This window comes from Papio anubis, chromosome 6, assembly GCF_008728515.1.
Source record: "Papio anubis isolate 15944 chromosome 6, Panubis1.0, whole genome shotgun sequence".
Taxonomy (NCBI): domain Eukaryota; kingdom Metazoa; phylum Chordata; class Mammalia; order Primates; family Cercopithecidae; genus Papio; species Papio anubis.
This window is the reverse complement of record NC_044981.1, coordinates 19,814,378-19,829,051: the sequence shown is the minus strand read 5'-3', so window position 1 is coordinate 19,829,051 and position 14,674 is coordinate 19,814,378. Positions and strand designations below refer to the sequence as shown.

At 39.9% G+C, this 14,674-nt stretch overlaps 1 protein-coding gene across 1 annotated transcript; it reads left to right on the top strand.

Moving 5' to 3' along the window:
• The first annotated feature begins 5,669 nt into the window (after positions 1–5,669).
• Positions 5,670–14,446, top strand: LOC116275408. Its single transcript, XM_031667594.1, has 6 exons — positions 5,670–5,743; positions 6,535–6,606; positions 11,546–11,607; positions 12,072–12,150; positions 12,281–12,758; positions 13,522–14,446. Exons 1-6 carry the CDS (start codon positions 5,670–5,672, stop codon positions 13,597–13,599), a joined length of 843 nt encoding a protein of 280 aa, XP_031523454.1. The 3' UTR covers positions 13,600–14,446.
• Positions 14,447–14,674: the final 228 nt, after the last annotated feature.

Genomic DNA, 14,674 nt, shown 5'->3' with positions numbered 1-14,674 from the left:
CAAACATTTCTTTAGTTCTGAGGGTTTATCAATGGGACTAAGCAGAACAGTGTTGCTGCTGGGTGCTAAATAATATTGTGGGAAAAGAGCTTGGGATATTTTATTTGGATCCCTGTTGCCTAGTTTGTAATTATTCACTTGAACCAGAGGGCACAAAAGCAAATGCCTAAAAGGACCAGACAAGTGGCAGAAATGAATAAAAGTGTAAGAAACTAAGATGTTTCTTACATCTTAGTTTTAGGTATTTAGATGTTTCTTACTCTTAGTTTTAGGCATTCTGCCACTTGTCAAGTTTCTGGTATAAGAAACTAAGATATTGAAACAAACTATGCTTGTGAACTGGATGCTGCCTGACCCATCTCTAAGTGGCAGCCCTTACTCTGATTCAACAGATGGCTGAGAAGCAGGAACACGGGATCAGTTTGCCATAGCTCCTAATTTTTTATGAGAAACCAAATATCTCATAGTTCGGCTAGAAAAGTTGAACTAAATATCAAAAAATAATAAAATCTGAAATTTTTGCAGAGCCAACAAAACAGTGAAGAATTATGCAGTCAAGAGCAGGGAGAAGATGAAAGTCCATGGAGGTAAACCTGGTATTTGGGTTCACTTTTCTCTTAAAGGTGATTGCTGATTTTGAAAGCTGTGGCTTAAAGGTTGGAAACAGAGAGCTGGACAGACTCATGAGGCTGGGGGACCAAAAATGGGAGGTCAATGTTTGTTAAAGAGTAGGGATCATGGTAAATATCTCAGGCAGGCAATATGGATCCAGAGGAGTTACACCTAAGGATAATACTGAACTGGAACTATATCAAATCTAACAGGAACTGAAACTCAACCTCAGATGATCTCCCATTGCTGATTGGATTAAAGTGTTTTGAGGTTACTAGTGTGTCTAACCTAGCTGCTTGCCAAAAGCATGTGTACATTTTATCTAGAGGAACAAAGCATCATACAGAGTCTTGTGACAATTTCCACATGCAATATCTGGCAATAGCAAACAACCAAGCAGGCTGGGCATGGTGGTTCACACCTGTAATCCTAGCACTTTGGGAGGCCAAGGTGGCCAGATCACCTGAGGTCAGGAGTTTGAGACCAGCCTGGCCAACATGGTGAAACCCTGTCTCTACTAAAAATACAAAAATTAGCCGGGTGTGGTGGCACATGCGTGCAATCCCAGCTACTCAGGAGGCCGAGGAAGGAGAATCACTTGAACCTAGGAGGCGAAGGTTGCAGTGAGCCAGAGGTCACAAAACTGCACTCCAGCCTGGGTGACAGAGTGAGACTCCATCTCAAAAAAGAAAAGAAAAGAAAACAACCAGGCAAACAATGAGACAGGATGTAACCCAAAAACAAAAGAAAAACAGGCACAAGAAACAGACCTACAGTGGGATCCAGATAACGGTGTTTTCAGACACAGACTTTAAAATGGCCACCACTGATATTTTAAGAAATTAAGAGTCAAGATGAAAACTTTCCACAGAGAACTGGAAGCAATAATAATTAACCAAAAGAAATATTCAGAATTAAAACACTATATGGGTCACAAATAACATATACAGAAAATTAGATTTTTGAGCGTTGCTCTCAACATTCTGGGTGCAGATGTAGCATAATGGGACCAGTGCAATAAATTGCAGATTGACTTTGTTTGTATCATAGTATAGCATAAAGAATTTGGCATAAATAAGAAAACCTTTTTTAGGATCACAAAAGATAGCAAAGATTAGAGATACAAAAAAAGTTGAAATAATTGATAAGGTTCAATTAGTTTCAACAATGAATTGGATTTTTGGTAGCTCCTATTACTATGAATTAACCAATCAAAAGTTTTAATCCAAAATCATTCTGGAAAAGTTTTGACAGGGAAATTCTGAGAGGTAGTATAGAAGGTTCCAAGGTTTGTGGAATCAAATAGATCTACATTTGACCCCTGGGTTTGCTTCCTACTAGGTAGATGACGTTGGATCAGTTAGCAAACAATCTGACCCCCCAGCATCCTCATTTCTAAAATATATGCATAATAATTGATTTGTTGAAGTTGTTAAGAAAGTTAGAAAAGGCACCTAAATGCCCGGCGTAATCTCAGCACTTTGGGAGGCCGAGGTGGGTGGATCACGAGGTCAGGAGATCAAGACCATCCTGGCTAACATAGTGAAACCCTGTCTACTAAAAATACAAAATATTAGCCGGGCGTGGTGGTGGGTGCCTGTAGTACCAGCTCCTCGGGAGGCTGAGGCAGGAGAATGGAGTGAACCTGGGAGGCGGAGCTTGCAGTGAGCCGAGATCGCGTCACTGCGCTCCAACCTGGGCGAGGAAGCAAGACTGTCTCAAAAAAAAAAAAAAAAAACAGGCACACAAACTTACAAGCGTAGTAGGCCTTAAAGTGGGTTAGATAGTCAACCCATAGAGTTATTGGCTGGAAGAGAGGGTATCTACCCAGTTTTCTTTCCTCTCTATACCACCCAAACCTCTTACTACCCTGTTGCTTTCAATCATATGCATTTCTTTGTTCTCTCTCCTTTTCTTCATTCCTCTCATTTATTTATTTTGAGAGAGAAACACCACATCTATCTCATGTAATTAATTACCATCATCTGGACGTGAGTACCTTTTAAAATATCACTGATTTATTCTGACAATACCAAAAAATGACCTTTATATCTTTCTCAATATGTCAAGAATAAACTATCAGTTTGCATTGTCTGTTAAGCTAAAAATCTATTTGGCTTTTACTTCCTTGCCAAGGATAGAGGGTTACAGCTTTATATTTGTGTGGCTGATAGTCACCCTTGTGATAAGCAAGACAGTTTAGCAGAGTCCTGAGTCAGCAAGACCCCCAACTGATTCAGTCAATGTGGGGAATCTGGACAGAGAAAAGCTTCAAATTCATATGAACCTTTAGTTTTTGGCCATCTTTCCTTTCTGCAACATCTTATTCTTTTAAGTATAAAGTTTCTACTATACCTTACCATGCTGAAAGACAAATTTCATGAAATAGACAAACTTTAAAAATACAATGTCTATGTTACAAATTATTTTGAAGTAACCCCTCATGGATAAAATACTACTTAATAAGTATCATTTGTCAAGGGACTTTTACTAGACTAGAAAACATCAGAGAACAATTTCATATCAAAAATATATGAGCACTTTCAATTTTCAGTCTATGTACTTCAAATATTAGTACTTAGGAGAATTTTAATATGTTTGCTTCCTTTTATATGAAAAAGAAATTGAACCTTTGTACGTTACTTAAAACTATTAGACATTATGTACCCGATCTCTATTTGTGTATTTTCTTCCCTGATTTTAATACCTTGTTTTTATAAGGATGGTTTTCCTCCAGATTAACATCAGAAAAAATAGCAGTATTTTTTTTTTTTTTTTTCTTTTGAGATGGAGTCTTGCTCTGTTGCCCAGGCTGGAATGCAGTGGCACGATCTCGGCTCACTATGACCTCTGCCTCCTGGGTTTTCAAGCGATTCTCCTGCTTCAGCCTCCTGAGTAGCTGGGATTACAGGAACATGCCACCACTCCTGGCTAATTTTTGTATTTTTAGTAGAGACAGGGTTTCACTGTGTTAGCCAGAATGGTCTCGAACTCCTGATCTCGTGATCCGCCTACCTCAGCCTCCCAAAGTGCTAGGATTACAGGTGTGAGCCACTGCATCTGGCAAAATAGCAGTATTCTTAAAGAATGGAGTCTTGTGTTACTTTCTGCACTAAGAGCACAGTTTTTTTCCAAATGTCAGGGTAAACTCTGTTGAACTGGATATCCCTACAAAATTTTCAATCAACTTAAGTACACAAAATATAGTTTGCAGTTTTATTTATCATCAGAAGAAAACCATTCTCTTTATTGCCTCTTGCTTCTTCCTTACTGGAAATAGATTTTAATTCAGTAACTATGCATTGACCACTTGTTAAAACCAGATACTGTGCACTGGCCACGGAGAATGTCAGCATGAATCAATTCCTATACTCAAGGAATTCATGAGTTCAGGTCTCCTGGGTGCTTCCAGGGTCCTGAGGGTTTTGGAGGACACATCCTCCCAGGTTAGTCTGTGTTTTTCTCCTTCTCTTTCTTTTTAAATAAACTTTAATTTTAGAACTATTTTAGATTTACAAAGACATTGGAAAGATAGATACATTGGATATACTTCACACCCAGTTTCTTATATTATTAACATCTTATCTTAGTATGGTCTATATAATTATAATTAACAAACCAATACTGATACATTATTATTAACTAAAGTCTCTACTTTATTCAGATGTCCGTAGTTTTCCCCCAATGTTCTTTTTCTTTTCCAGGATCCCATTTAGAGTACCACATTGCCTTTAGCCATCATGTCACTTTAAGATTCCTCTTGGCCGAGACGGGCGGATCACGAGGTCAGGAGATCAAGACCATCCTGGCTAACACAGTGAAACCCCGTCTCTACTAAAAAATACAAAAAACTAGCCGGGTGAGGTGGCGGCACCTGTAGTCCCAGCTACTCGGGAGGCTGAGGCAGGAGAATGGCGTGAACCCGGGAGGTGGAGCTTGCAGTGAGCTGAGATCCGGCCACTGCACTCCAGCCTGGGCGACAGAGCAAGACTCCGTCTCAAAAAAAAAAAAAAAAAAGATTCCTCCTGGCTGTGACAGTTTCTCAGACTCCGCTTGTGTTTGATTATTTTGATAATTTTCAGGAATCATTTATTTTTGCTTGGATAAAAAAGAACTTGATCACAGGCTGCGAATCACCTCCCATGATTATTTGTCTACATGAAGCAGAATTGCCACTTACCTGCAAAGTCCTCTGGTGAGGGCTGTGAAGAGTTTGTTCAGTATGGCTCCAACAGTGGCCCTCATCGTGGCTCTTCTCCAAGCCCACTCACCTGGCACCTCCAGGCAGCTGCTATATTTTCAGACCACTTTCCTGTCTCTGAGTTGTGATGTTTGGCATCTCCGAAGCTTTTCCAGTCCACCTCAGTCTCTTCAGCTTCCAAATATTTCTCTATACCAAAAGCCCCAATTGCTTCTTTTAACTAGCATTGCAGTCCACATTTTTATCAAGGAGAAATCTTGGACCTCCTTACTCAAGGGCAGAGAGAGTTCAGTCTTCAAAAACCGCAATCGTGGGCTTCAGGTCTCTGTTTCCTGGAGAGGAAGGGAGCTGTTGTTTGCATTCCATCCCTCTTCTAGAACTCCTAACAATTCCTAATGCAGCAAAGAAAAGACAAAACAATTGAGTTGCCATTTCAACAGAGATTGAATATTCATATTCTGCTATACATAATCACAAGAGCAGGGTTAGTATTATTATTGAGGTGTGTAAAAGATGCTAGAGGAGCATAGAGGAGGGAAAACTCAATCTATTGCTCTGGAAAGAAAGAGGGGAAAGAAAAAGGGGAGCAGCAAAGAGTATAAGGCTTCTTATAGGTAATACCTGAACTGAGTCTTCAACAGTGTGTGATGGGCAGTGACAGCATCCCAGGTAGAAGTAACAGCCTGAGTAAAGACACAAGGGCATGAAATAACATCATATATTTGAGAAAGCGCCAGCAACTCTGAACTAGTGCAGAATAAAGGGACTATGAGGGAATGGCAGGAGGAGAGATTGGAAAGTGAAGCAGAAACAAATCAGACTGGAAAGTGCCTGTGATGTCACCTAAGGTCTAAGAATGCTGTTGAATGCCATGAAGATAGGTCACCTTGCTGGCCGAGCAGTGGGATTTAATATCTACATCGGAAAGGGGTAGGATAAGAAGGTCAGAAGTTAGTACACTCAGCCAAGAGATCTATCATCCCAAGTTGGACCATGTAAATAGACTGGTAAAAGAACATATTTAAATTTGGATTTAAAACAAATTAAAATGTTCTGAGTTTGCTGAGTCGGTGAGCTGACTAAGACTTGGCAATGCAAGATTTAAGAGTAGTTTATATGAGACCTTAAAACTGGCTGCTTGGACCAAGATACTCTTTGGTCAAAGAGAAGTCCAGGAGGCTATTTGCCCTCTAGTGGCAACCACAAAGCATTTTCTATTTGCTAGAAACTGGACTAGAATATTCAGTGCAGAAAAAATGTTCCCAGGAAGCCAGTGGCCACTATACTTCATGAAGTTGTTTTAATTAGTATCTAGACTTGAATATCTAGCTTAATACACAAGCCTAATATAAGTTAGTTAAGATAGAAAAAAAAGCTGTTTAATAATAACAATCAATCATACATACCAATCTCTCATTGGAATTACTTAATTTAACACAACTTTTCAATATCGTCTTTAACAAGATATGATGGGAACGTAGCATTTTATTATAAATAACATCTCAGATTTTTAAGTGTAGTGATTTATTTTAAATGTATAACATAGAAAGATATTTGGAGGATCAGAGATCAGTTTTCCTACATCTTCAAGAATCTATTTTAGGTTCTCTGATCTGTTCACTTAGATTTTACACTTTGCCGGTTAGAAAATTTTGGTCCCCAGTTTAGCGGTATAGAATTTCCAGTTCACTTCTTTCATGTTATTTTCTTTTTTTCCACAGAAGTGGTTTATATCTTATTGAAGAGCCTTTGGTATCAGCTTTCAATCTTTCAAATGTACAGTCTTTTGAGAAGTAATGCTTTCCCCTGCCTTTGCTAAAGGCATTTCACAGAAGCATCTCATTATTTATTTATAAGTGTAAGTCTCCAGAATAAGGTAACATTACCACTGGTCTACCATTGCCTCTGTACACATGAATACATTCATAATTAATAGAATGATCTATACTAGTGTTGCAGCTAGAACAAACCTAAGGTCAGAGCTCTGGGAGAGCAAGTCATGTCATTATTTTTATTAAGAAATAAATAGCGTAAGTTAAAAATTATCTGAAGGGAAGTGTGCATGTAGGCTAGGGAGACGAAGACAATGGGGTATGGGAAAGAGGACTGAAAACAATTTGCAGAAAAAAAATCTATAAGATTTTGAACCATGTCTTGCCAAAAAAAAAAAAAAAAAAAAGTTTTTGTCTTCTTTCTGAGTTGTCTCTCTAGTTGGAGCAGGTTAATGATTGACCACTGCGTTCCCCTTTTCTTGTAGGCTGTTAGGCCCTCAAAGAAACGGAAAGTAGTTGAGAAACAATGGGATTAAACTGCCTTAGGAAATTCTGAAAGGCTGAACATCAAACAGGCAGGTGAGGTTTCTCGTGGAATGCTTCTGCCCAGGTTTCCTGCTTCTGAAGGGGAAATTGATCTCATTAAAGAGTTCTCTTCCATACAATGGATAATGATGAGGATGAGGAGTTACTGACATAAAAAGATGTTATTCACTCTACACGGCTAATGGGGGGAAAAGCAAGCAACAAAACATATGCATAATATAATGCCATTTCTGTAAAAAATACATAGTATACAGATATTTATTTACATATAGAAAATCAACTAGATTTGCTCTACATGTTAACAGAGATTGTCTCAGGTTGATGGGATTGTGGGGAGCTTTAGTCCTTCCCCTGCCCCTATGTTTTTAGTTATTCATATGTGTAAAAATAATTGCTTTGGCCGAGCACAGTGGCTCACGCCTGTAATCCCAGCACTTTGGGAGGCCGAGGTGGGTGGATCACAAGGTCAGGAGTTCAAGACCAGCCTGGCCAAGATGGTGAAACCCCGTCTCTACTAACAGTACAAAAAAATTAGCTGGGCATGGTGGCGGGCACCTATAATCCCAGGTACTTGGGAAGCTGAGGCAGAGAATCGCTTGAACTCAGGAGGCAGAGGTTGCAGTGAGCCAAGATCACGCCACTGCACTCCAGCCCGGGCGACAGAGCGAGACTCCGTCTCAAAAAAAAAAAAAAAAAAAAAAAAAAAAAAAAAAAAAAAAAAAAATAATAATAATAAAATAATTGCTTTAAAAAGTATAAAAATATTTTCTTGAAACAGAAAAAGATAGTTACATTGTGGTTAGCTAACCGTTTGTAAATAGTAATTAATTTGTTTTAAAAATTACTTAAAGTCCTACAGGAACTAGCAAAAATAAAGTGAATGCTAAGCTGATTTTAGAGCAGACAGACTTTCCTATGTGTTAAGCGAGCAAACAAAAACACACAAAAGATTGGTTTATGTTATCATATAATTTGTACAGTTTCTAAAGGTTTTTAAGAGGAAATAATGATTAAATAAGTATTAAAGACACATACCAAACTCAGATAAAATATTTCCAATACATAGGAGCAATTAAAAATGCTTAGCACAGTACCTGGAACAAGGCAAGGGTTTAATAAACAGATCATTATTATGATTAGTGTATTAATGTATTACAAACCAGTAATAAAAATAAAAATTCTTCAAGATTGGACAAAAGAGATGGACAAACCTCTAATCATGCAATGGCTAATAAACATATGGTAAAGTTCAAATTATATATTATTCATAGAAATGCATGCTAAGGTAATAGATATGCAATTCTTTACCCATGAAATAAACAAAAATATATTTTTAAAAAGGTATTTTCCAATACCGGCAAGGTTTCAGAGAAATGGGGACTTTTATACCATGCAAGTGAGAAAATGAATCAGTACGAACTCTCTAGATGGCAATTTCTCAGTGAATATCAAAAACCTTTAAAGTATTTATATTAGTCAACCCAGGAATTTCATGCCTAGGAATTTATCTTAAGGAAACAATCAAGAATGTTAACATACACCCTTTAAAAGACCCAATAGTTTTGCTTGCAGAAATTTATCCTACAGATAATACTTCATGTGCACATGGGAAAATGACACAGATGTTGCACAAGGTTGTTTATGTAATTTCGTAACAAAAGATTGGAAACAACCTAAATTACCATCAATAGCAGTACGAGAAATACATTGTGGTACTCTGAGACAATGGAATATTATGGAAGAATAACAAAATGAAAACAGAATGTGCCGATATAGAAAGATATCCTCCCGATATTTTTAAATTTAAAAAAGATATAGAACAGTGTAAAAATGGGAGAAAATAAGAACATGTTTATATTTGCTAGTATATTCACAAAAATACTCTCGGAGGATAGGTAAGAAATTAATAGTGGCTTCTGTAGGGTGTGAGAGGGAATTAGGCAGACATAGGGCAAGAATGAGGGGGAAAATATGTTCTTTGGTTTTTGAACCACATGTATTCATTAGTTTTTTTTTTTTAAAAAGTAAATAAATGAATTTTTTTAAATATTCACTAAATGCATCTTAAGATAGTATGGGAAAGCCAAGTATCTTTTAAACGTCCAAGCTGAATAAATACAGTACCCGAAATTCACTATGCTCATCTTTTCCTCTTTGAAGACAGAGAAAATGCTTTTCTTCTCTTGGCATCCTCCTATCTGAAAAAGTACGTGGCACATAGGAGGTACTCAATTAATTTTAGAGGAATAAATGAATCAATGAAGTTTTAAAAGTTAAGTTAGTCACGAAGGAAAAGACTACACACTCTTCTCACATTCAGATTTTTTTCCCAGCAAGTAACGATTATTTTTTAGAGAAGACGCAAAATAAAAGTTCCAATGGTCCAAGTCGCTATTTTAAGTGCTCATTTATCAGCTCTAATCCTAAAGAGGCTGTTAAAGTAGATTATTAAAGCAAAGATAAAAAATCAAGTAAAATAACTGCACTGCCACACTATGGTACCATATAGGTTCATAAACCAGGTTTATCATTTCCATCCAGTCATGTGCCAAATCACTGTTCCTTCTCTTGCCAATGAGAGATATCAGGATATGTTCACAACTAAACCATGACAGTTAATGAGGGGTGGAAGACATTGAGCTTAGAGAATGTGCTATAAACCATCAAAATCCACCACAAAACACACCCAGTATTAAAAATGATCTAGTGCTAGTATAATAGATAACACTGGGGGAAATGTTCAGGGCCAGAAATGAAGCCTACAAAATGAGCTGGTGACTGTATATTAGATTAGTGATTCTCAACACTGACTGCACATTATAATCACCTAGGGAGCCTTTAAAAATACTGATTCTAGGGCTCCACTCCCAGAGATTCTGATTAAATTTCTGTGGGGTGGAGCTCAGGAATTCCTATTGAAAAAAAATAGTAACGTCGATGTGAGGTCAGGGTTGAAAAATGCTTCATTGGACCATGGGAGGGATGGAGGGATTTTTTTTCCTTTTCTTACATAAATGGATGATTTAATCAGCTGGTGGCAGCCATTACAATTCACGCAAACACAAAGTTTTTCTGATTTATCTCTTCTCCTGATATTTCCTCATATTCCCTAGACCAAACCTTCCCCAAAACTCCATGCTTGGACGATATGATTTCCTATGGGTCTCTTCGCTTGTTTTTGTTCTTGCCTCATATTTTCACCTTGCACAATGACAAGCGATTTTTCTTATATCGAGGACTCTATGTGTAAGGTATTTGTAATCTAAATTTATCAGATTTGGCTTCCATTCTGAGCTCTGCCATTATCTAACGAGATTGTACAGCTGCTCGGTTTCCTCGACTACACCAAATTAATTGGGATTCATAACCTCCAAGGTTGTCTTACCCCACCAGTAAATCTTCAAACCCATTTTTTATAGTTTCCCTAAATATTCTTAATTGAAGTCAGACAAAATCCTCTTCACCCCTCAACTTATTTTTTGCTTCTTTCCTTCCAATGCGATTGTTATTTATGCTGTTTCTTCTGCTTTTTCATTCCCTCAGCCAATCATATGCACAATCACTTGACTCAAGCTCATCTTCTCTGCAGGCTTTCAGGAACCCAGACCACTTTATATTCATTATATTCTTACTTTATGCTTTCCTTGGTACTCTGTGGTCAAGATGCTCTTTACTCAAAGTGCAGTTCAGGGTTAGCAATATCAACATCACTTGGGGGCTTGTTAAAGATGCAGAATCCCAAGCCTTTTCTGCATTTCAACCAATTGCCAGGTGACTTCACGCACATCAAATGTCGAGATGAACGGGCCGATACCCGTTTATTACCACTTGCTTTGTTTTCTAGTTTTCCTTTCCTCTCCTTTCCTTTCCTTCCTTCTCTCTCTCTCTCTCTTTCTCTCTCTCTCCTCTCTCTTTTTTTTTTTTTTAAAGATGGAAACTTGCTCTGTTGCCCAGGTGGGAGTGCAAGTGGCACCATTTCGGCTCACTGCAACCTCCCCCTCCTTCAAGTGATTCTCCTTGCCTCAGTCTCCTGAGTAGCTGGGACTACAGGCGTGCACCACCACACCCAGCTATTTTTTTTTTTTTTTTTTTTTTTTTTTTAGTAGAGATGGGGTTTCACCATGTTGGTCAGGCTGGTCTTGAACTCCCTACCTCGGCCCCACAAAGTGCTGGGATTCAGGCGTGAGCCACCGCGCCAGGCCCTTAACTTTTATTCCAAAAAATTTCCAGTTAAAACTTCTAGTACATACTATTCACATAGCAGGGACCCTAAAGTGTTAAATGAATGTCACATATACCACATACAATGATAGGAATAAACTCAATCGTTTTAAAGGTTGATAAATACAATGATAGGCTGCTACAACTTCATGGGTCTTAAGAGAATATCTCACCAGATCTCCTCATATTCCAGACTAAAAAAGAGAGGCCCAGACTTCAGCAGGAAGGGCCGATTTAACGACATCTACTATGTGAGTGAGTCTCGGCCACACTCTCTGGTTTTCCAGATTCAGTAACAATGCATCACTACTCTTGAAAAACCACCAAAAACCAACAAGTAAGCACCCAAAAAAGATGGTTAGGAATTCAGAAGTAGTCCTTTTATTCCAGCCTTTACTTAAACATTATTTGCTCTTGCATTGTGGATTACCCATCAACAATGTCCAGTCCTTACCAGGAGTCCAGGAGAGCGTCAAATGCTGGGGATACTGAAATGACCATAACCCAGTAATTGGCCACCGTCAGGGTACTGTAATGGACAGCAAAGCAGGACAGAGGAAAAGCAAAACACAGAAACACCAAAACATTGGAGATTTTCGGAGCCATTTGCCTTCTAGAACCTTAAAGGCACCGTACAGTCCCGCGCTGTAGAATACTGGAAAAGCAGTCGGCTCTAAGTCTAAGGAATCATGAGATTCCTTAGACGTTTTTCTTCCCAGTTCAATTTTGGGAACTTCTGAGCCCTGGTCCTTTCATTGTGATACCCAACACCCAGCACGACGCGGAGCGCACAGTAAGGTAGCGGTGGATTCATCAACACTTTCAAAGTCTATTTTATCAACAAGGACAAGTTTTATTGTATGTTTCCTTTTAAATAAGTGCTACAGTCGCAGTAAGTGAAAACAAATCCTCTCTGACACCGCCCCAGCGCCCCTCCCCCGCCGCCGCAGCTCGTGGGCCTCTCCGCAGAGCGCGCGTCCGTGGGGATAACCGGCGGAAAACGAGAGACGCGGGCACAGCCGCAGACTAGGCGCGGGGGGCACCGGGCACCGGGATGGCCGAGCCTGGGACGCTGGGACCTTCGACCGCCGCGGGGCGATGGGGCTGGCGGAGGCATCTCCCGCCCTCCTGGGCCGCGCGGCTCCCGGCGCATTCCTGCAGCCTCCTCCCGCGCGCCGCGCTCCCTCCCCCGGACAGCTGATTCATTGGCTCGGCCGCCCAGACTGCCTGGCGCCGGCCGCGTGACGTCACCCATTCACGGAGCCCGCCTCCCCCCCTTCGCTGGCGCCGGCCGGGCGGTCGCCCTGGCAACGCAGACGCCAGCCCGCAGAATGACTTCCAGCTGGAGCAGCCTAGCCAGCCTGCGCGCTCACCCGCTTGCCTGCGCCGGGCTTCACAGCGCGGGGGTGAGTTTCTTTCTCTCCCTCTCGTTTTTTTTCCAGGCTCCCGCGGGTTCCCCCTGCCAGGGAATCCACTCGCTCTAGTTTTCCAGGGCTCTGGTCCCAGTCCCTTCTGAAGCGCGCTTACAGGCTCTCTTCCTCAGTCGCCCTCTCCCTGGGCGCTGTTTTGCTGGGCAGCATCCCATGCTAGGCTCGGCAGACATTCTGGCGGTTGGGTTCGGCCCTTGCAGCGCTAACACCTGCAGAGTCGAGGCTCCTGCCAAAAGGCATAAATGAAAGGAGGAAAAAATTCATTGTCATAATAGCGAAAATGATAAACCTCAGCTGTTTAAGAGAAGAATGTCTGAGTAGCTGTTGATTACCTCCCATAATCACAAGACAACTTTCTTTACAAGAATTTGCACTCTTCCTCTGTTCAAACGCGGTCATTCCTTCTTTTGCTTTCAAATCGAACGTCGCGACAGTTAGCAACTTTTAAGAACGCTTCCAAATGGATAAATCCTTCCAGAACGTAAAACAAATCTGGGAAGTCATAGCAGTGTAAATTAGGATAGAGGGTGTGTGAGGGTCGTGTTTGGAGAGAGACACACACAGAGGAGATTGGTGGTCTGGGGCAAGGCAAATAACTCATTCCCACCCGCCACCTCCAGTTTCCACTCAGACCTTTAAATCTTGAAGGTGGAGGAAAGGGAGACATAGCTGTTGATTAGAGTTGCGTGGGAGGTAATTCTTATTCTAAATTTTCACTTTATTTATTTTTTGGTGCCAGATTTCTTGCTTCAAAACAGCTGCACTTTTGGAAGAAAGTCCACAACTGACAACTAAGCAAAACCCTCCTGGTGGATAGCATAAATCTGCTTTGTTGAAGCTGCTCATCTGTCTGATCTATGAGTCCAGAAGATGCAAACTCCCTTCCCAGCTTATGCAAAAATACTTCCAGTAAAAACAAGCCCTTTGGCCCTTTTCTGCTGTCAGTCCAGATTTCAGCATGTTCTTCGCTTTGTTATTCATCATTTTATGTATTTGGACCCATCCTCAAACAGACTTTAAACCCTTTAAAGGCAAGGAAGGACTCTTTCCTAAACCTTTAATCCCCTGGCCCAGCTGAGTAGATGCACAGTGTCTTATGATGATGGTGATATAGAATGATTAATAACCACACAAAGCATTTGGTAGGTCAAGTCACTGTTTATTGGCTCAAAATAATCCTTGGCTTCTATATGTCTACAACTCACTTCCTAAACAGTTAAATCCAGAGAGTCTACTAGATTATAGTTGGTGATCATTAATATAAATAACGAATACATTAGACTATGTAGTCAAAATACGAATACTTGCTTTTCACATGTTTCCCAAGGATCACTGCTGGTGTTAGTCAACACAATAAAATAAAAAATTTGAACTCATTTTGTTACTCATCTAAAATGAGAAACTCGGTGAAACATTGATTTTCTAAAATTGCTGCATGTTTAAGTGTGATTGTAATTGCTCTTTAGCATTTTAAAATTATAACATCGATACCAAATGCTTAAGAATCTAAAGAATAGTCTATTGGGACTGGCCTTTTTTTGTGTAAAATGGTCTGTATCATAATGGATGACTGATTATCCCATCCACATTATTTGGATTCACTTAAATACTAGGTTTTAACATTAGGAGAATAAAACCCTCAAGAGACCTAACATAGATTTGTATATTTAGTTTTCTCCTTCCTTATCTTCCACCAGACTTACAGGTGTTCCACCTGCTTGTACTTTCGGTAATAATACGAGCTGCCGGTGGTGCCTAACTCTAGCTACACTTTAAAATTACTTCGTGCATTAAAAAAAAAATGCAGTTGGCTAGGTTCCTCCCCTAGATATTTTAATTTACAAGGTTTAGGATGTGGCCTGGGCACCTATTTTTTTAACTTTTATTTTGAA

Excerpts from the sequence above, each read along its gene's own strand:
- LOC116275408 (XM_031667594.1), top strand. The coding sequence starts at position 5,670 with ATGCTGTTGAATGCCATGAAGATAGGTCACCTTGCTGGCCGAGCAGTG. Across the intron at positions 5,744-6,534 it reads AATATCTACATCGGAAAGGG|AAGTGGTTTATATCTTATTG; the intron begins GTAGGATAAGAA and ends TTTTTTCCACAG. Across the intron at positions 12,151-12,280 it reads GACGCGGAGCGCACAGTAAG|CGCCCCTCCCCCGCCGCCGC; the intron begins GTAGCGGTGGAT and ends ACACCGCCCCAG.